Source organism: Esox lucius, chromosome 8, assembly GCF_011004845.1.
Source record: "Esox lucius isolate fEsoLuc1 chromosome 8, fEsoLuc1.pri, whole genome shotgun sequence".
Taxonomy (NCBI): domain Eukaryota; kingdom Metazoa; phylum Chordata; class Actinopteri; order Esociformes; family Esocidae; genus Esox; species Esox lucius.
In genome coordinates, this window is record NC_047576.1 from 32,981,320 (window position 1) to 33,004,364 (window position 23,045).

Here is a 23,045-nt window from a genome sequence, read left to right on the forward strand (position 1 = left end):
TCAGTATGAAGTGGAATGTGTAGAGCTCAGCAAGCAGACAGATGCATTTCCATTACAACATGAAAGCCATGCAGCAGTAATACATATCCAAGACATGCCCTGTTGTGGCTCTGGGGTGTTTACATTAGGTTATTTTACTGTTGTTTGTGCCCCTGCTCTAAACTGGATTAGTGCCGTGGGGTAATTTTGCATACATCAGTGTTATACTCCTCTTTATAGTGCAGAAATTGTGTTTCCAAAGCTACTGTAGGGCTGACACTACAGCCTTTTTAGACCATATTGGGACAACAAGTTTATTTAGATAGTGTTTGCATAATATGTAAATAATATTTTCTGTTCACACCAGCAATGGGAAAATCTCACTGCACCAGAGGTACACTGTAAGGCCCAACATTTTTGGCCTTACCCTGACTGGAAAGGCTAGAAAACTCACAGAATATGTTGTCTAACTGGTAAACAGCATGGCCCTCTCCATTGAACAATCGTGTGATCGTAGAATACTTTTATTATTTCTGTTTATACGTAGAGCCGGAAGGACTTCAGAACCAGACTTTCTACATGACTTCACATTCCACAGAGTAGCCTTAAAGAGTATGTTTTGGAAAAGTGTCCCACGTTACCGCGGAGGGTGACATGCGACAATTCATATTTTCCCCCTTTTACACTTTGAAAAATATATCTCCATTCTAAGTCTGGCAATAAGTCTTGTTACTCTAAAACAGTGGTTCCCAACCAGGGGTAATAGGAACCCTGGTGTTACTTGGCCTCTCCACAGGGGGTACTTGAAAACACTTATGATCCCATAGGCTTACTAGTGATATTAACATATGGGGGTACTTCAGGGGTACTCCAAGCAGTACAAAATATTTTTGGGGCTACAGTAACTGATAAAGGTTGTGAGCCACTGCTCTAAATCATACTATCATAGTGTAAAAACACTCTTAATAAAATCTAAATAAGTCTTTCTTATGTAATTTATATCTGAATTTACAAAGGCAGGTGAGCAGTTGCGGGTCCTAATTGGTTGTGTAGAGGCGGTGCCAAATGGTGATGGAATGGCAAGCATGGGTTTAGCTCATATACTATCCCACTTCCAATGTCTGAAATCCCAAAACAGTCCTATTTTTCTTATTATTTTGTTTCTTGTCCCTTAATTGACAGCTCAAAAGTAGAAATTAACAGTCAGTTTATTTTAACAACTTTCCATGCCAGTGTATCTGCATGCTATGTAAGCTTTGGCTAACATCTTTTTCAATAGTAAGCTTGGATTTGCAAAGGATTCTGGAAGTGTGCAACCACACAGCCATGCTTTCTTCCATTCCAGTAGCACGTGTATTTTACCAAGTTATGAGCATATTGTTATCCTCTTTCCTCTTTAAATTGATGCTGCAGCTTTTTTGATACAGATGTACTGTTTATCTGGTCCCATCTTTGTTTTTCTTGCCCTTTGGTATCGCAATAATGACATTGACTGAGTGACTATATTCCTTGCTCTTTGGCGCCGTCTAGGCAATGTCTGATATAGAGAACTGCATTTATGAATAATGAATAGAGACTTGGTTTTCGTTTGGAAGCCCTAAAGTGGTCCATTAACACTGTGCTGTAGGGGTGTAACAGTACATGTATCTGTAATGTACCGTTCGGTGCAGGGGCGTTCGGTTTGGTACACGTTGTGATCTGAATGAATATTGTCTAGTTTTAACAACACACGTTACTTTCTTGTATGCAGAACTAACATTCTAAACTCAAAGTTTCCCCCTGGAGACAGATCTTGGAGCTGTAACTTACCAACTGAAGTAGCCTAGAACATGTAACGCAACCTCGTAAATAAATATGGAGAACACAAACTACAAGCAAGAGCTTGAGGACCCTCCCATATCCTTCAGGTCTCCTGTTTGGGAAAATTACGGCTTTCCAGTTAAAGTTCCACTAGGTAGGATTTGTTCAGTAAAACAAATCTAGCTTTGTTCCCTATAAATATGTTGTGTAAGCTGATGAGGCCCTCTAAGAGTACTTTGGTAACGCAGACAGTTCATTGCCAGTGAAATGTCAATTTATATATATTTTTTTATCCACCTAATTCTGTTCCAGTAAACTCGTTCCAGCCAATTGCCTTCTGCGAGGCGGGATTTCCTCCTTGGCTTACTTTGTGAACTTGCATTTTACCTGGATGATATATATTGCATAAGTACACCATAGGGAGAAGTTCACTTACTGTAAGAAACTATAATGGCTGCTGGAATAAAACATTTAACACTATTTTGTAAAATGTAAAAACACATCATCTAGTAAAAGTCAAACACATCTACCACACTTTTATCAGAAATTGTAACATAATCTACATTTTAAGAAAATTTATTGTTATATACACTCACCTAAAGGATTATTAAGAACACCTGTTCAATTTCTCATTAATGCAATTATCTAATCAACCAATCACATGGCAGTTGCTTCAATGCATTTAGGGGTGTGGTCCTGAACTCCAAACTGAATGTCAGAATGGGAAAGAAAGGTGATTTAAGCAATTTTGAGCGTGGCATGGTTGTTGGTGCCAGGCAGGCCGGTCTGAGTATTTCACAATCTGCTCAGTTACTGGGATTTTCACGCACAACCATTTCTAGGGTTTACAAAGAATGGTGTGAAAAGGGAAAAACATCCAGACAGTCCTGTGGGCGAAAATGCCTTGTTGATGCTAGAGGTCAGAGGAGAATGGGCCGACTGATTCAAGCTGATAGAAGAGCAACTTCGACTGAAATAACCACTTGTTACAACCGAGGTATGCAGCAAAGCATTTGTGAAGCCACAACACGCACAACCTTGAGGCGGATGGGCTACAACAGCAGAAGACCCCACCAGGTACCACTCATCTCCACTACAAATAGGAAAAAGAGGCTACAATTTGCACGAGCTCACCAAAATTGGACAGTTGAAGACTGGAAGAATGTTGCCTGGTCTGATGAGTCTCGATTTCTGTTGAGACATTCAGATGGTAGAGTCAGAATTTGGCGTAAACAGAATGAGAACATGGATCCATCATGCCTTGTTACCACTGTGCAGGCTGGTGGTGGTGGTGTAATGGTGTGGGGATGTTTTCTTGGCACACTTTAGGCCCCTTAGTGCCAATTGGGCATTGTTTAAATGCCACGGCCTACCTGAGCATTGTTTCTGACCATGTCCATCCCTTTATGACCACCATGTACCCATCCTCTGATGGCTACTTCCAGCAGGATAATGCACCATGTCACAAAGCTCGAATAATTTCAAATTGGTTTCTTGAACATGACAATGAGTTCACTGTACTGAAATGGACCCCACAGTCTCCAGATCTCAACACAATAGAGCATCTTTGGGATGTGGTGGAACGGGAGCTTCGTGCCCTGGATGTGCATCCCACAAATCTCCATCAACTGCAAGATGCTATCCTATCAATATGGGCCAACATTTCTTGCTGCACCTTGCTGAATCAATGTCACGTAGAATTAAGGCAGTTCTGAAGGCGAAAGGGGGTCAAACACAGCATTTGTATGGTGTTCCTAATAATCCTTTAGGTGAGTGTATTTAAAACACTTATTTTATAATAACATCTGGTGCTACAGCCCTAACACCTTAATGACTTCAGGTGAGACACGAGTACCGGCCCCCGTAGATGGAAACAGAAATGTCTGAGCCTTTTTCTAAAGGAATAGGGGTATCCTGTATGGATATATGCCATGAGTTTCATTTTGGGATGATTGACAGGGTTGCTGTCTTCTGAGGGGTTGGGAGGTTAAAGGTCAACCAGTGGACAAAGTACAGTATTGCCAGAGAAGAAGGATTGGATGGCACATACTCCCTGAGGCTGGTAGCTGAGTTGGCACAGCAGCTGTGAGCTGGCTGCACTCGACTGTGTGTGTGTGTGTTTGTGCGTTTGTATGTCTCTGTGCGTAAGTGTCTCGAATTGCTTATTTCGTTATTGTTCCAGAGGCATTGTTCAGCAGTGTTCATGTTTTTCTGAGGTGCTAAAAGATAGATGTAGGATGTACAGCAGGGATGTTTAACACTGTTGTAGTTGGTTAGTGTGTGGGTCAGCCCAGTCCCAGGCCCAGCCTAATGCTGAGAGCAGTTTCACTGGAGAGCTTGGCAGATTGGTGTCAGTGTGATGGCTGAGAGAGAGAGAGACTGAGAGAGAGACATGGACGACAGGCAGAGAAGCAGAGAGAGAGAGAGATGCTGCATCCTTTTGAAATGTTTGTGTGTAACACTTCCCGTAGTTATTTCCTGCTTTTGTTGTATTATTCATCTTATTTTGTCTTGTTTTTTTTTGACACTTTCTATGGCAAAGTCCTTTCTTCTCATCACTGCTCCACCTCAACCTCTCATGTTCTCTATTTCCATTTCCCACTAATCTCTCTTTCCTTCTTTCCCTCCTCTTTAGAATAATTTTCTCATGTGGGACAGCAGTTGTCCTCATTCAGCTGTGCCGGTCTTTGCTGCCTGCCTGGAGGCTCGTTTGCATTAGGCAGGAGTTAAAAAACGTAAATAGTTTAACTCGCTCTGAGTCTCTTTTAAAGGGATTGTTCATGATTTTGTGCAATGAACTTGTCGTGAAGGAAGTTGCTATTTTCATAGTAACAGTTAAGCTACACCAGAGCCGTTGAGCAATTAAGGAATGCCTCTTTGGAAATAAATGACAGCTGCAACATTTCTGGCATTGCATCATTTCCAATGTCAGCATCCAAGCTTCACAAATCACAAAGTAAAGCTGTCAATAGCTGGTGTACTTGCGAGGAGGAAAACATTTGGGTGGTAGACACGTGTTCATCTCCCCCCACACACACACAATTTTGCCAGCCCATTCATTATTTGCTGACTTCTATTCCTATCTTGAACGGTATCAGAAAGGCATGATGTCGGCCACAAAACTGATAGTTTTGATTTAGACAACATACCTTGTGATTCGGCCTTCAGCTAAATATAAACACAGCCTTACTGCTGAGGCAGCCGTTTCACACACTTATGCTCTAACACACTGTGACTCTGAGGACCTGACACATGTTGCTCACTCGGGTGAACCAATCACTAAGAGAGGATGCACATTCAGCTATTTTCTTTATGCTCCTTGAAAAAGGACATAAAAAAATCATTGCACTTTCAAACACCTTTAACCCTATGTAGACATTTTAATAGCTTACCTCGAAGTTTGACTTGAATCATAATAATGACCTAATCACATTATGGATAGAGAACAGTTTATAAAAAATGTGATGGTGAGAAATGTTCAGTGTGGCCCTGACGTTCCTCACTGAAGGCAGAACGCAACCCCAGGATAACGTTGTTTGACACCCCTTCTCTAATAGACCTAGACGGTCTCGCTTTGAATGATGCTGAGCTTGTATAATGTTTGTAATCATATGTCATGCTTCATAGAGGGTTAATTAATGTGGCATAACTTTGTGACATAAATAACAATGTCAAAAAGTACAACCCGTTATGTCCAAAAAGACACAAACCAATGATGTAGTGTTTTATGTCATATCTGACATAGTGGGTTTTGTCATATCTGACATTTGGATTTATGTCACGTCGTTCAAAGCGGCTAACATGGGGTCCAAGAAAAAAATGTGAAGTCTCTTAAATTTAACCCTTCTGTTCCTCACTCAAAACCTTCCTTTTCGACTTTTTTGGAAAGGAAAGAAAAAGGTGCAGTGGTCTCTTAATTTGTTCCGGAGCTGTATATACTGAAATGAAACTCTGGTCTCGTTGTGAGTGAGATAATGTTGCTGAGGCACCAAATCAGTGTTGCATGATGGGCAGCGTAGTCTTTGTCAGTGTGATGTACAGTTTTCGCAATGTTCATATTGGTGGTGCTTGTCGTGATGAACAGTCGTCGAGCAAACGCCTGGGAAAAATGGAGGCCCGTCTCTGAGAAGCAGCAATTCTGTTCAGTGATTAGTGCAGTAATTGCCCAGGCTATTCATTAAAGACACATTCTACTATTTCACCTAAATATCCCTTTAGTATCATTTAGCCAGTCCAGTACAGTGCATCACTACAGCAAACAAGGGCTCTTTAAAGCACGGCCCCATGGGAGTTCATTGATCGCTTAATGTCACTCTTTGCCCAGAGAGTCTAGTCACCTGGTCCCCTGTGGTCTGTATAAGAGCCAATACCTGCCTGGTGCTGACCCAGATTGACGACGTCCTTCATTTTCTGCCCTGTAGCGCTGCTGCGTGGGGTTGATTAGCCGGGCCTGCTTTAACAGTGTGACTTAGAGGGGAAGGCCTGGAGGGGTAATCACGCTGCGTGTCCATTCTGTTGTGGGGATGGATTAGGGCTGTAGCATCGTGGAACAATGGGACAGTAACAAAGCTATTAGTCCCACGCTGAGCCTGCATCTGGGCTGCCCTACAGATCAACACGCAGTAGTCGGCGCAAAGCAACCTTTCCTTTGATCCTCAGACATTTCCCAACAAGTGACACTAAGCGCCTAGCTCACATCTGTTGTGACCTCGAAACTAACCGAAACCTGTCGCACTCCACCTCCCCCTCCCTCTTCTTTCTTTCACTCCCCCTTCCCCCCCATCCCCTTCCCTCTTGCAGAAGTACAGGATTCAGGATGAGGAAGGACTATCGCCCCAGGAAGACCGCGGTCAGTGCCAGGCCTGTCCCCAGCACGCCTACCCCAGCCTGGAGGAGAGAGGCAGAGACAGCCTGCCAGGGACCCTCCGCAGTCACCCCGGAACCCTGGACGGGCACCACCACGCCAGGGGGGACAGAGAGGGAAGGGAGGGCCGGCCAGAGCTGGTCCAGGTAGCAGAAAAGAACCTGTCCCGGATAGAGAATGTCCACGGATACGTCTCCCAGGCACACATCTCCCCTATGAAGGTAGGCCACCCATACAGTGTTTCTATACCGGTCAATATACAACACGTCAAACACATGCATTTTTGCTCTCTTTTTTTACGTCCACCTCTTCCTTCTATTTATCTGGTCCCCACTGTCCTATTTACACACACAACTTATCACACACTCTGTTCACACTCTCATACACAGCGTCCTAATAGAAGCTTCGGGCACTGCTTTCGTCAACACAGGAAGCCGTAGAAGAACACTTTCTTGAATACAGACCACCATTTGTGCCCAGAGTTCTCTTTAGTTACTAGACAGCCGGGATGAGAAGCAGATATACCAATAACAGTACCGTACATGTGTACACTTGTTTGTGCATACGTGAGTTTTCCAAGTTTTTACATATTTTCGTAATGTTGCTTCTATGTTCTTTGCCTGAAATTACTGTGTGACATTTGGTATTCAAGCCAAGTCCTTTTAGCTGAAACAAAAAAAGCTTCTTCAGTATTCTGCTATGGGGACCACAAGTGTTCTGATGCATTGCAGATTATGGATGTCTTCCCCCATCTAGTGGATCATGTTAGTCAATGTAACTATGAGGTCCACTTATCTGCTAGTGAATGTTTTTCACAATCAAACATGGACTACTGTCATCTCAAGTAGTAGCTTGGGCAAGGCTTTTCAATTATATCTACATTTTTCTGTTGACTAACACAATAAGCACCAATTTACTCCTGTCATTTGGGTATGTAAGCTCTACAATCCAACAAACAGTTGTCTGGTAATTACTGCACATCTGAGTGTTGTGATCGTCCATGTAAAGCATAGATGACACTTGTAGTTCTATCTAACTTCCCAAAAGCTCTGCCATATTACCGGGACCACTTCGGAAAAGTCAAGCCATTTGTGCCACAGCAACTTGCTCCACAAAAAGGACAAATTATATGAGGGAGGTTAGAATCACTAGAAAAGCAGAAAAGCAATATGATACTATTCAAACAATATATATATCTTAATCAATGCTACTGTTAGCGTACCAAATTCAGTTAGCTAGCTAGCTCTATTTAGCTTTCTGTCTCTAAAATAGTAGTTTGAATTATTTCAAATGGTTTGGTTTGTTAATTTTCTGAAAAAAGTACAGGTAATGGATGCATTATGTCATGCATAGCATTATTATAGCAGTGGTTATTTATATAATGATAAGAATTATAACCGTTATAAACAGTTGGTTTAGCTGCAAAATTGCACCATTCAGATGCGTAGGGGCATAATGACATCAGCCTATCTAGTGGTCTACTATCTGGTGGGGTAATTTTTTTATTTTGTATCAGTCAGGGCGTTGGCATACTTTTACCATATTGTATCAGTGAACGGTTAGGCTACTTGACAGCAAACAATATGAGCTGATCAAGGTTGCACATTTGTAATAAAGTTGAGCGTTAACCATGTAGATTATTTACGAAACCTTCTGTCAGTGCTTTTCTCAAGTTAACTATTCAGTGATGTCGTTGGCTCCTAGTTACGTTGAATTGTAACTAAGGATTTGTGTTGTTCACCCTGTGGTGTATGTGTGTTTCTCTCTGGGGGGTTTTCTGGAACGTCACTGCACGGCGTGTTTAAGTTTGCATAGGCTCACGGTCGCTCCATCACAGCGGTCTGCTTGGCTCTGTAGGCCCTGGCAGATGGAGCGGCCATCTTGTTTCTGTCCAGGATTCAGGTACTGCTGGTCTCTGGTAGCCAGCCTGGACCCAACTGCACTTGCCAGCACTCTGCGCTCACACACACACACACACACACAAAGGCACACAGTACACACCTGTGAGACTCATACACTAAACATTAATAACTGTCCACTAGAGTAACACATCATGCTTTGTGTGCAGCTGTACCCTATTTGGCAGGATGCGTGCTAACTAGTTGAATAACACTGGAAAGTATTTTTCTAACACATCTACAGGAAGCGCTTGTGTTGATTTTTAAGGAGGTGTGGATGTTCTTAGCGCATTCCTATTAGAATGTTCAGTGCGCCTGCATGTCTTGCATTCATCCTTCTCACCGACTGCCTAGTCACAACTTTCTCATTTGACAAGACTGGCTTCTGCCGGTTCTAAGCTCTCTCCATCACACGACCACAACTAGTTTCCATAGCTGTTCATTTTTCTGTCGTGGCGACGGCCTTGAAATGCTCCGTCCATTCAGCCGCCAAGTACTCTGTCCGCCTGACACGCTTGTAGCAAACCAAGTGTGTGTTTTTGCGCAGAGACCTGCGTGTGGGCTTAGAGGTAATCTGGACTTGATATGGCCTCTGTGAGCTTGGTGTTCCTGTGTCAGCGTTGTGTTGCTACGTTAGTATTAATGACTGCATCCCTGGGCAGACGGTGGGGTCATCTGCTCATATTAGATGGCCATCCTTCTGGTGGCATGCTTCGCTTTGCACACCGTATGTGTGAACACATTTTCGTTGTTTCCGTCGTCGTGTGTGTGTCTTTATGTGTGTGTGTACACTCATTGCAGTAACAGGTTGAGTCCCTGTCCTCTGTGCTGTAGGTAGAGGCGTTGGAGTGTATCTTGGACGCTGGGTCGCCTGTAGGCTTTGACGAGGCCCCTGTTCCTGACTTCTCAACACTGTACGCTACCAGCCACAGCCTTCTACAGGTAACACCCACCTGCTGATGGTTCATCTCAGAATCATGGCGTCGCTCCCCATTTCGCGTTCTGCATCTCCATTTCACGTTGTTGTTTTTTCTATGCAGTCGATTCTTTTATTTGTGAGGACACTCACACGACAGCTGTTCCATTTCTGTCTTCTGGCAAAATGTTGCAGTAACATTTTGTGAACCCTAGAGGGCACCATTACCATAGGGAGCTCTCCGGCTTTCATATAAAGCAAAGTTATTATTATAATTTTTTTAATGTTTGACTTGAAAAATTGAAACTTGTGTGGCTTCGTCATCCTGTAGCTGGCTGTGCTGTGAGTTTTTGGTAATGCACTGTCCGTATATGGCTTTAATTTGTACTTTTATTTATCATTATTTATACATTTTTTCACCAAGGAGGTAGCCTATCCTGTGTCCTGGTGTGAGGTAGTTGAAGCTGGTTGGTTGGTGATGATGGTTTCAGCCATCCTGTTATGGTCGCGTGGTGTGTACTGTGTTCCCTCCTCCAAGCAGCCTGCAGCCGTCTCTTGGCCAGAGAGCTGTGTGTGTCTAGCGGTAGAGCCCAGTCAGAGCTAAGATAATAGGAGCGCTCCTTCAGGCCAATAAATGCATTAGTTCTCTTCAACTGGTCAGTATATGCGGGTGGGGGTGGGGGGGCAGATCCACAGTGGGGGGAGGCATTTCAGCAGTTCACCGCATTGACTCGGTGGATGACCCATTTCAGCAAGGCGAACAAACACCGGAATTCCAATTAACCCCCTCTCCCATTCGGCGGTCCTCTGTCTTTCCTCCATCTTTTTCTTTGTTGTTCTCTCTCTTTTCTTCTTTCGCTTGCTCTCTGTCATCGTAGGCAATATCTCTCACTTCAAGCAGAATGCACCGCTGGTGTCATGACAGGCGCGCCTGATAGAACGCCACTAGTAGTTACGATGTTAACTTGACACGCCATGGTTCGTGGTGCCTTACAATGTCTGACCAAGAGATCGAGGACGATAAGGAGCCTGTATTGACAGAAGAGAGTTTATAATGGAGACGGCCGGAGTCTGTCTGTTCGTTGTTGTTGTTTCTTTGGAGCTAGCGGTCTAACCCTATTAGGGCCTGATGGGCCGGGTGCCATGCAGAGTACTGAGATAGAGCACTTAGTGATCCCAACACCTCTCGCTTCGTCATTAAGCTAATGCTTTCTATTAGGATTGACAGGGAGGAGTGTGAAAAGCGAGATACAGATAAAGGGAGTGATGTGAAGTGACGAAGGAGTGAAACGGTTGCGCGGACACTCGGCCTGCTGTGAGTGGGGTGCTGCTTTGTGGAGGGGTGTCTCTCTCCCTCCTCTCTCTCTCCCTCAGTTTCCCTCCTTTCTTTCTCTCTCTCTGAGGGAACGATGCAGCAGACAGATAGAGTCCTGCTGTCTCCCTGTGCTGCCGACCGTTCATCCTGATCCCCATCCAGGGTGTGTCATGCCCCTTATCTCATACCCAGCACACATACACTCACACACACACACACACACACACACAGGTATCTCAGTGTAGTACTTGGCGGTGACATATCACTGTGCTGTGCGGTGAAGCAGGTAACTAGTTAGCATCGCTAGAGCTCTGCTCCCTGGCAGAGACGACCAGGTGCCCACAGACAGAACCCATCACCAGGAAGGTGTGTGCGCAGTGTTAGTGGGAGTGTCACTGTGAGGTATAGCACAGGGGATATGTTGACCTCTGTGTGGTATGCCAAAAAGATGGGCCGGCGCCTAATCAAGAGCATGAGGAAAACCAAGAGACTGCAGCGGAACTTACTGGTAGGTGGCTTGCTAGATGGACAGAATGTACTGTACTAATTGTATTATTGGTAGGTAGGGAGGATCAAGGTACTTTATAATTGGTAGGTTGGTAGGGAGGATGTAGTTACTGCATTCCTGGTAGGTAGGATATATTTACTGCATTATTGGTAGTTCAGACATAGTTACTGTATTGCTGGTAGGTAGGATGTAGTTTATTACTGGGAAATAGGGAGAACATAGTTGCTTTATTACTGGTAGGTAGGCAGGATGTAGTAACTTTATTACTGGTAGGTAGGGAGGATGTAGTTACTTTATTTTTGGTAGGTAGGCATGATGTAGTTACTTTATTACTGGTAGGTAGGCAGGATGTAGTTACTTTATTACTGGTAGACAGGGAGGATGTACTTGTTACTGTATTACTGGTAGGTAGGGAGGATGTAGTTACTGTATTACTGGTAGGTAGGAAGGATGTTGTTACTTTATTACTGGTAGACAGGGAGGATGTAGTTACTTTATTACTGGTAGGTAGGCAGGATGTAGTTACTTTTACTGGTAGGTAGGCAGGATGAAGTTACTTTATTACTGGTAGACAGGGAGGATGTAGTTACTTTATTACTGGTGGACAGGGAAGATGTAGTCACTTTATCACTGGTGGACAGGGAAGATGTAGTTACTTTATTACTGGTAGACAGGGAGGATGTAGTTACATTATTACTGGTAGGTAGGCAGGATGTAGTTACTTTATTACTGGTAGACAGGGAGGATGTACTAGTTACTGTATTACTGATGGTGTCAGGAGTGAGGATGACTGGAGTTTGTCGGTGTTGTAGGGAGACTGACACTATTAACTAATAATAGTGCTTACTGGCCTCTTACTGTCTACTCTATGCAGGGAACATGGTCTCCAGACCAGTCTTCTGGGTTGTTGTTTTAACCAGGGTGCATGACTGAGATATGTAGTTTATTGGTGAGATTTGTTTTGTGTTTTGTTTTTCAATTGCTTACAAACTATAATCAAAACTTTACCATAATAAGAAAAACCTGACACTCAAGGAGCAGAACACCGGCCTATATTTGCACAATTGTAAGCAGATTGTCAGCTTCACACTTTTTGCATAACATTACAGTGATTACACAAACTAAACACACTTGTATGCATTTGACACAGAAATGTATCATGATGTCATTTCCTTGCAATTTCAAAGCAAAGGCTTTCAAATGAACACACCCATTAACCAATTGGTTAAACACAGCCACCAGGTGTGCACACACACTGGTGCTTAATTGTAGACACACCAATCAGGTTTAAGCACCATAAAAAGGCAACAGGTAAGTTCACCTGTCTTCAAATATAATGGATGGTGTCAGAGGAAGAGGGAGAGTGCGGATGAGAGGGGTAATCCGGAGAGAACAAGGTGGAGAAAGAGGCCAAGGTAGAGGAAGAGGAAGAAGAAAAGGGAGAGGGAGAGGAAGACCTGGAATAGTGGTAGGACATGCAAAAAGAAGAAGACAACCAAATCTGTGCAACGAAATTTGTGCTACAATTGTGGTCAATGTAATAAACCATGGACTAACACTGAGGGAGGCTGGACTGAGAGTACAGCCTAACCTAAGCAGGTACTCAGAGGCATCAATACTTCAGACATTTCGTCAAGAGCACAGGTGAGAAACGTATCTTCTGTCAACAGAAAATCCATAGCTTACTGCATGTACTATATCAACAGTTTTGGTATCTATTCCTATATTATTTTACAGTAAGCTAATGTATTTTATTTGGCCAACAGGATTGAACGTCGAGAACACCAAGGAGGGAGGGGCCCCATATTCACACGGGAGCAAGAGAGAGAGTTCATACATTTTGGTACATTTTGTTCACTGACTATAGTATTGTGTACTTCACACATAACCTTTTGACAATACATTTAATTTTACTGCATAGAAGACCTACAGTAAATTGATTTACACTATGTGATCTTTTGCTGTATTTCAGAGAGTTTTGCAAATAGACGCGGAGGAAGTCCCACATGAGTTTATATACATTGATGATGCTGGATTTAGCCTGACAACAGTGAGAAGAAACTTATGTTGGCCACAGGGCTATTGTCAATGTACCTGGGCAACCTGGGGGTAACATTACCCTTTGTTCTGTCATTACACAGAACGGGGTCCTCCACCGCCATGCCAACTTGGGTCCTTACAACACTGACCTCATTCTTAAATTTTTAGACAGATTACACAATATTACCACAGCAGGAAACCAAAGGGACCAGATGCAATACATTGTCGTCTGGGACAATGTAGCTTTCCATCGATCTGCTCTGGTCCAAAACTGGTTTCATCAACACCCACAATTTACAGTTCAATCACTTCCACCATACTCCCCCTTCCTAAACCCCATCGAGGAGTTCTTCTCAGCATGGCAGTAGAAGGTTTATGATCTCCGGCCCTATGTCCAGATGGCCCTCATTCAAGCTATGGAGGAAGCATGTGATCAAATTGAAGCAGCATCCATACAAGGGTGGATTCGTCACTCCATAAAATTCTTCCCACGTTGCCTTGCAAATGAAAATATAGCCTGTGATGTTGACGAGGCCCTGTGGCCAGATCCAGCCAGGCGGAGAGATGGTTTTTTTGTTTGTTTTTTCAGTACTGAACTGGATATGTATTTTATGTTACAGTATTACTGTAAGCTTACAGTACAATGGTACGTTGTAATACTGTATGAAAACTGGAAATTGTTGTGTTATGAATGTTTGGTGGAAATGTTCAGTATTGACTAACTAAATAAATATTTTCATTAGTCTGCACAATTGGTGTCATGGGGTGTTGGTGAATTTTTTTCCACTTTCTCTGTGTAAATGCTAAGTGTTTAGGTTGAGCACAGGAGTGTTTGACTGATTCAAACAGAATCAGACCATATGATCGTTGGGTTTATGTTATGACAACAAAATAAGGTTCTTATAAGACATTGTATAGTTTTGACAAAAGTGTTCCATTTTGCAAATGATCTGAGGTGTTGTGCTACTTTGGTGTAGTGTTGTGCTAATTGTGTGAAGGCATTTGAAAAACCGGGCCCTGTTTTAAAAATTGTGCTTAAGCAATTGAAAAGAAATTTTAATGATTTGTCTCGATTTAAACCAGTTTTGGTTTCACGGCGATGCATTGATTTAGCTCCCTGTTTGGCTGTCACCTCTGACAACATAAGAACTCTCTCTCGGTTTTTTTAACAGCACACACCCACACTAAACACCAGGAGTAATGCTACACTTGGAGTACACATACACACAAACACACACATACATATATACACACACACACACACAACCCACTTGTTCCACACTAACACACTGCTACTATTTCACACAGATCTCAGCCCACTCTCTACCCTGGGTGTGATGCTGTTGGACAGACAGGCATATAGACAATATTGCAATGTTATGTGAGCTGAGCTACAGTCAGTAAATAAGTAGCGCTCTACTGTTAGTTCTAGATTTAAGGACACTGGACAGGGTTTATTTAGCTGTACCAATCTGCCCACTTGATACTCTGTGTTCTAAATGCAAGGCGATGGTGATGAACCAGTAGCAGTGGGAAGACAGTCTGATCTGGTGGGTGATTGGTGAGAGGTTGCTATTTGAAGGTGAAAACCTATAATTTAAAGATTGTATACCCACATTGCAGATTGAATAAATAGTGGGGAGAGCATTTATTGTTCAAAGTGTATTTTTTCCAGTATGATTAAATTAGTAAAAAAAACAACTACTATCTAATAATTAGGACAGGTAAATGATCCATCTTTTTCAAGTGAACAGTGCCAGAAGAATAGCATTCGAAATGCCCTTCACTAGTGGTGAGACCATTTCTGTGCTTTAGTAGTTGACACATGCTAGCTAGCTCAATAAAAAATGTCACTATAAGTCTGACAGATTTATTAGCGTTTCACAAATGAAGCACCGCTGTTATTTGCATGGAATGAACAAATGTGTCGGCTACTTTTCAATGGTTCTTTTGCATTAAGCCAACACAGGTAAAGCTTGAAAAGAACACGTCTTTACCAACAAAGGAGCCATGTCCAAGTTCTCACTTTGTTATTGCTAGATGGCTTGCTAGACACCAGCATTTTATAGAAGTCAGACATCTAGCCAGCAAGTTAGTTTGCTCAGTTAGCAAGCAAGTTGTGTGATACTCTGCTGAACAGCTTGCGTTTGTTATAAGACTTTTGACTGTAGTAAATCACTGAGCGCATCTGCTAAATACAACCTCTGATGCTAGCGCTGACATATTGATCTTCATCTTACTGCATGGTAGCATAAGTTGGGAATTTGTGAATAGGGCAGTTTCAGGTTTTCTTTGAGATTCAACTCTTGTTGGTTTGCATGTGCGGGTTTGTGTACGTGTTTGTGTGTGCATGTGTATTTGTGTGTCCGTGTGTGTCCGTGTGTGTGTGTGTGTGTGTGTGTGTGTGTGTGGTGTTTTATCTGATTACTTCTGATCCAATGCCATAAATACATAATTAATTCATACCCAAGAGGTTATAATTTACTTTTGTATTGGAGAGTATATAGTTTCTTTTTGGTGGTTATCATGTAAACAGGGGTACCCAAACCTTTGGGTCAGGAGGGTGAATATATGATCTGACTTTTGGGCCGCATGCTGAACATACACATGATCTGCTGTAGCCTATAAAGAAATGTGAAAGGTAAACAATTTTTTTGGAGGATCTTTATACAATAGCCAATGAAATGTATATGGTGATATGTGTAGAAATTTTTTGCAGAAGAAAAATATCTGGGAACCTAATCAGGCAGAAGCACCCTATTGTACAAAATATTGGGGTCAATATTTTTGAAATAAAATAAAATAAATGGACAATTGAAATAACAATGAACTGATTATAAATACAGTGTAGACATTGTTAATGTGTGAAACTAAGGTAGCTGGAAACAGGAATATTTACATAGGCCCATTATCAGCAACCATCAATCCTGTGGTCCAAAGGCACGTTGTGTTGGCTAATCCAAGTTTGTCGTTTTGAAAGGCTCATTGATCATTAGAAAACCCTTTTGCAATTATGTTAGCCCAGCTGAAAAATGTTTTGTTCTGATTAAAGAAACAATATAACTGGCCTACTTTCGACTAGTTGAGTATTTGGAGAATCAGCAATTGTTGGTTCAATTACAGGCTCAAAATGAGCAGAAACAAATAACATTCTTCTGAAACTCATCAGTCTATTCTTGCTCTGAGAAATGAAGGCTATGCCATACAAGAAATTGCTAAGAAACTGAAAATCTCGTACAACGCTGTGTGCTACTCCCTTCACTGGACAGCGCAAATTGTCTCTAACCAGAATAGAAAGAGGAGTGGGAGGCCCCAGTGCACAACTGAGCAAGAGGACAAATACATGAGTGTAATTGATTGATGGCAATTGATTCAAGCCATTTCCTCCTACAACAGGACAATGACCCAAAGCACAGCTACAAACTATGTAAGAACTATTTAGGGAAGAAGCAGTCAGCTGGTATACTGTTGATAATGGAGTGGCAGCACAGTCACCGGATCTCAACCCTACTGAGCTGTTGTGGGAACAGCTTGACCGTATGGTACGTAAGAAGTGCCCATCAAGCTAATCCAAATTGTGGGAGGTGTTTCAGGAAGCATGGGGTGAAATCACTTCAGATTACTTCATAACTAGATTGCCAAAGGTCTGCAAGGCTCTAATTGCTACAAATGGATGATTATTTTATGAAAGCGTTTGAAGTTTGAAGGACAATTATTATTTCAATTACAAATTGAAATAATGACTTTGTCATAGACTATATTTCCTATTAATTTTGCAAAGGTAAAGACTTTGTTGTTGCATTTGTGAATTTAATTAGCCATGTTAATATATGTGAACAAAATATATGCATTTATGCGAGTAACAGCATTACAAAATAAAATAAGTTATTGATCCTATTGAAGCTATCGAGAAAAATAATTCACTGGCTTCTGGCAAGAAAATGTGTTTTGTCAATTAAATTCTCCAGTTTCGCTTAAATGGTGTCAAGCTGCAACCTCAAACCGCTTGCGATGGGCTTTTGGTTTACCGGTCAATGCTGCAATAATAGTTAGCAGTAGCCACATTTCATTGCCAGACGGCAGAAACACTGAAGCTGTCTTCAATCTCACGGAACTCATCAACTAATAGCAAATGATGGTACGAGTATAACAAATGCGTAAAAGAGAGGCAAAAACGGAACAAAATGAATGATTAAAATGTTTTCTTTATATATTATTTTCTTCAGGTAAGTTTTGACATGCTACAGCACTAACAGACATACAATTATCTGTGAGGTGCAGTGGGTGAACAACAGAATATAAACACAAATTAACAGGGATTGGAAACAGGAGTGTCCTCGGGATGCGCTGCCGCCATCACACTCCCATTGTGGTTAGTACACCGGCGAGGAGCAGACGTTACAAAACCCTGAATGCGCATGTAACCAGTGCCATGCTTGTGCACTGCAGTGCAAACATTTTAGAAAAACACACCATAGAACCACTTTTTTCAAAATCTATACATACAGTGGGGAGAACAAGAATTTGATACACTGCCGATTTTTCAGGTTTTCCCACTTACAAAGCAGCTAGAAGTCTGTCATTTTTATCATAGGTACTCTTCAACATGCATGACTTGACATAAGTATATTATGTATAGTATGCTCCTTCTGTTTCCTTGACATTTTAATCCAAATGTGTACATCTTCCAAAATGGATGCCCAAGAACGAACGTTGACTATTTGTCAACAACTCCTTTGGTGTAATTGCTAGGGGTGAAGGAGCCTGGGGGGATAGCCAGACAACCCCACCCACACACAAACACTACTACTGTGGCAGTAGTTCTTCTGTCCATTTTGGCATACTGTTGGGTTATTTGGCTTCTTCTTGCCCTCCAATGGTCAGATGTTAGCCTGTGGCCAGCAGAAGGTCTAGGGTGCTAATGTCTATCTTTTGTCTTCAATGCAGGAGAAGATAAAACCTATTTGATTAAATATTAATTGAATGAAATCATATATTCATAGTCATATACTATTTTGGAGACTTAGGAAGATCTCTGTCCTCCTAAATTCTGCATAGCTGATCTTTTATGGTTATAATTCACTCTGCAACCATTAAAGTCCCCAGCCTCGTGCACTTGAGGAAGGATGGCAAAGACTAATAAACCCTTTTCATGTGCAATTATGGAAATTATTTTGGAAGATATTAAAACAAATCAGAAACTGTCATAGGTTTTATCCAAAACCTGTTAGAAGCTTTTTTTTTATAGCAGAACACTGCAAAGTCCATTATCCCTCTGAAGAATAGGAAATCATCTTTGACTGTCTGAGAAGGTTTGAATCTGAAACAACCTGCCTACACATTGTTTGAAGTACAACAGACCAATAGCTGCTGTTGTGGGTCAAAACTGTTTGCTGGAAAACCTTGGTGGAGCATGGGTGGATTACACGTTGTGGTACATTGTGGGAATTAAGCTGAAAAGGGATAAAAAGTGTACCATGTTGCAGAACCACAATGTTTTACCTGTATGTACTAATCAGACTAATAAGGTAGAAGCCAAATTAACTCTCATGTTCTATAACAGAAATGTTCAGCAGTTGGAGAGGATTTTCACTCCTGTCTGGATATAACAGATTTTTCGCATCAACAACAATCAATCGTATGTGCTCAAAAAGATTGGAATTCAGGTGGTAGACCATTTAGTTAAGAGCATGGAGGAACTTTGCATATATCTGTCATTGGTTCCAGCTGAGATGAGCTGAGAGAGATACTCTGCCTGCCACACCCAGGGGTCCAAGGCTCCACTGTCATCAAATATACATGTCCTATGTACTTATTTAATTGGTAATGCATTATTAAGCATCTCCAATCTTTCAAAGGACACATTGGACTGAGGATGCTGAGATAGGTGGTGTGTCAGAATTAGTTTTGACTGTCTGTAGGTAGTTTGTAGGTAACAGCTGGTTTCGATTCAGGAACTCTATGGGCTTGCATGCCTGGGTGTCATTCATGGGCTGGAAGTGAAACAAACGTTTGATATAGCCTAGGCATGTATCATTTATACTGTGTGTACTCCGGGTGGACAAGTTCTCGAGAAGATCCACTTGTGGCCATGACTCTCATCCGTCTGTAGCTCAGGTTACCATTAAAACAAGTTATTTTTCCATCGCAACAGAAGCTCTCATTCTTCTGAAAACCTTTGCATTATAATCGACATGCGTGGATACCAAAAATGTTGTTCTTGAAAATCTATTTGCATATTTTCTGGCTAACCAAAGTAGGAATATTTATTATTTCCCTGAAATTATCCTTTTTGCTTGTCTGTCTGTAGAGTTAACAATAGGCGGATGCTATTTCTGTCATTTAAGTACGGTACAGCTACAGCCTGGCTGTTGTGATCTCCAGGACCTGACTGTGTGTTAATACAGACAGCACAGAGATATGTGGATTAAGACTCCTTATACTCTCTCTCTATCTGCGCTGTGCTCTGGAGAATATCTTTAGAGCAGGAGGCGGAGGGAGGCAGGGTGGCAGGAAGGGAGAGCAGGAGAGAGGAAGAGGGAGGGAAGAAAGAAGGAGAGGTAGGGAGGGTGAAGAGAGAGGCACGGAGGAAAAGGGGGGGGTTGATGGAGGGGGAGACAGAGGCTTGGAGAAGAGATGGATTGAGGGAGGAAGGAGAGGGTTGAGGGGGGAGAGAGAGAAAGAGGGAGGAGCTTCGTCGGCGGGTTGCAGCTCTATTTGATGTGAAAGCTGTTGCCATGGTGCCGGTCCCCGGGGAGTAGGAGTACAAGCTGTCACAATGACTCTTACCTCGTTTGACACCTGTGGCTTGGACACACCTACAGGCTGGCTCTGGATGCAGAGGGACAAGAACAGGGACACACCTACAGGCTGGCTCTGGATGCAGAGGGACAAGATCAGGGATTCTACCACTTCGGCGTGAGAAGGAAAAGGACTCAACAGGCGCTCACACAGACGAGTGCGAGTCTCTCCTTTCTCTTTCCCTTTTCCACCTCTGACGGGCACAGCCTGTTGTTTTTCCACTCTGGATCGACGACAGCGGTGCGTGCATGCTCGTGTGTGTGTGGGAGACCAGGGAGCCGCGTCTGCCAGTGGAGGAGAACACACACACACATTCGCTACCACGCAGCGCCAACAGTCGTCATTTATACAGTCGCCTGATACTTCCTGAATTTCAAACGCTCTGACCTGGGAACCGTCAGCAGTGTATCGCTCTGCTTTGTCTCCTCAAATATCTTGGGGTGTTTCCTTCCTCGTCTTGGCTGTTTTGTATGTCCCTCCGCACCTGTGGGCGCGTTTAAAAGAGGTGTTTCGTTTCAGCGATACGCCATTGGTCAGCTGGCTGGAACGTCAACGGCGTTTGTGATCATGACTGTTGGAGCGAGGCTGGGGTTTTCACAGCCGGACGATGGCTCCCAAGTGGGCCCAGTCAATGATTGCTCTCTGTAAAAGCTTTCCTGTGGCTGCAGAGGTTTCTGATGAGTCGCGATAGAGTTAAACAGGCCTTGGGACTGAGTTAGGTTGACGAGGGCGGAGAGGAGGAGGATGAGGAGAGGAGGAGAAGGATGAGGAGAGCAGGCAGAGTTGCACACCGTCCACCCAGCCATCAGATCCGAACCCCGGATGGATCCTGTCTCCGTCTCTCTCTCTGTCTCTCCCCTCCATCTATATTTCATGTGATTGTGGAGGTTTAGGTGGGTGGAGGGGGGGCTCAAAGCTCTTTAGAAGGTGCTGTGATTGAGACCTGGTCATTTGACTTCATTGGACTTACAAGCAAAGGAGACGATGGAAAAAGGGAGAGGTTCCCTCTGATGTCTCCGGGACAATCAAGCCCATTTCCTGCCTTTTGACCACTGCTCTGTCTTCAGTCCGACAAAGCAACATAGAGGAGGTCCTCTGTGATCCAGAGACTACATCTGGCTCTCTCTCTGTCTTCCCACCTGTAGACCATGTGTTGTCTGGTATTCGTCCCCGGTTAGGAACCAGAGGCTGCCAACAATTCACCGGACTTCCCTTTGAACTTTTATCATCTTCCTGATTAATAGGACGCCGTGAGGAACCTTACCTCTGCTAGCCACCTCCTCCATCACCTCTTCATTCTTTCCTCCTGTCCTCTGTGGCTCCGGAGCAAATCTGTTCTCTTGTTTCCAGCCCTGAGGAAAGAGAAGGAGTAAAGGCGCTTGTTATTTTTCTTCCTACTTCCCGCCCTCTTCTCCCCTCTGTCTCTCTCAATGAATTTCATCTTTGGTAACAACACTCAGATCCCGCGGGGCGGGCGAAGTGGTGGCGGGGGCCAGGGCCACGGGGGGCCCCAGAAACAGAAGCATGGACCCAAGAAAGGCTCCTCAGAGGAACTGGGGCATCATGCGGGCTCGCCTTCCTCTCGCTGGCAGCAGCTCATCACCTTCTTCTCCAAGAGAAACGCCTTCAGCGACTGCATCACGGCTGGAGCCATGCAGGTAATACCAGTTCATGGCACGTGTCCAGGTCCGATGGGGCTCATTTGGTAAGAGCATGGCGCTCACTCTCACCACCGCACGTTGCTGTGGATTTCCAGCGTCTGCTAAATACCCAAATGCAAATGCCCCTTTACTATCTCGTCATAGTAAGTGTACGTGGACCAGGCAAGGGATGATTAGAGTGTATTTCATTGTTTCTGCTTGATATTTGCCGGTGTAGATGTTTGCTACTGGGGTTATATTCTACAAGGGTACAATGGCAGTTGCTGTTGTTTTAAGGCTCAGAGGATGAAGGCAGGATTTCTGAAGGTTCCAAAAGTTGAAAAGTGAAAGGATAATGAAGATAACTTTTTCCTCAGGCTTGGTACCAGATATGTCAGTCTCCTGGTAGCGTATTGCATAATCCAACTATTAACAGATTGCCAATCTGCCGGTTCCCTGGCATCTAGCTTCTAAACTAACACCTCTCTGGTCTTTGACATCCTCCTACACCATGCTTCTTTTACAGGTTGAAGTAAAAGTCTAATTTCTCTGTCCATCTGTCTTATCCGGTTAGCTGCTCGGAGCTGACGCTAAAGTGGATAATTCCGGGCTGCCTGGGTTATTTGGAAGTGAATATAGTTTCATGTCCTGGCTTATTCTGCCCCATTGTTTGGAGATGGAGGAGGGATGGTTGCATGATCGTCGGCGTGGTGGAGTATCTGGTTGGACCACTGCTCCCATACTTCTGTTAAATCCAGGTGAAACACTAACAGACGCATTGACAGAAAGCTTGGGTTGGATGTCACCTGGACATGCCTGGAATAGGATTTACCAGTGTTTTAATGTTCTAACAGATTGGCAAACCCGAGTGAAAATATTGGTATAAATGTGAATGTTTAAGAATAGGCCTGTTGATGTTCTGGGAATGTGTTAGTCAATTACGTCGTAACCATCACGTCACGCAGACACATGTCTCCAGTCTCTCATGTGTAAGCAAATCACTGGGCATGTTTGCCTTTCTGTCTCTGTCTTTCATTCTATCTGGAAGAGTCTTGGTGTCTGTATGTTTGTTTGTCTCTGTCTCGCAGTCTGTCTGTCTGTTGGTCTGCGTGTGGCCAGAACCACTTAGGGCTCCATTCTCCTGATTTCTAACCTGTAATCATATTGGACTGGGCCTCCAAGGAGCTTCTTTCCTAGGTGTTGTCCCAAGCACTTAGTGAGGATTAATGGCCCATTATACCTGCTGCTGTTCTCTGGAACACACTGAGGCTGTCTAGTGGAGTG

At 43.3% G+C, this 23,045-nt stretch overlaps 1 protein-coding gene and 1 long non-coding RNA gene across 22 annotated transcripts in view; both read left to right on the forward strand.

The window, feature by feature from the left end:
- The window catches only part of LOC105011989 (disks large homolog 1), a 145,472-nt gene that overhangs the window by 60,044 nt on the left and 62,383 nt on the right, over nucleotides 1–23,045 (forward strand). For 10 of the 21 annotated variants that reach the window (XM_020049082.2, XM_010872536.4, XM_020049084.2 and 7 more), the window contains one exon: nucleotides 6,580–6,864. In XM_020049082.2, coding sequence (XP_019904641.2) covers nucleotides 6,580–6,864 — 285 coding nt within the window. Of the gene's footprint in view, nucleotides 1–6,579; nucleotides 6,865–9,375; nucleotides 9,484–11,025; nucleotides 11,281–20,042; nucleotides 21,780–23,045 lie in introns of those variants that run through there. The other 11 variants (XM_020049079.2, XM_010872527.4, XM_010872530.4 and 8 more) reach the window with 5 other exon arrangements.
- Nucleotides 11,289–14,162, forward strand: LOC109616045. Its single transcript, XR_002197083.3, has 3 exons — nucleotides 11,289–12,924; nucleotides 13,047–13,123; nucleotides 13,253–14,162. It is a non-coding gene; the product is annotated as an uncharacterized LOC109616045 (long non-coding RNA).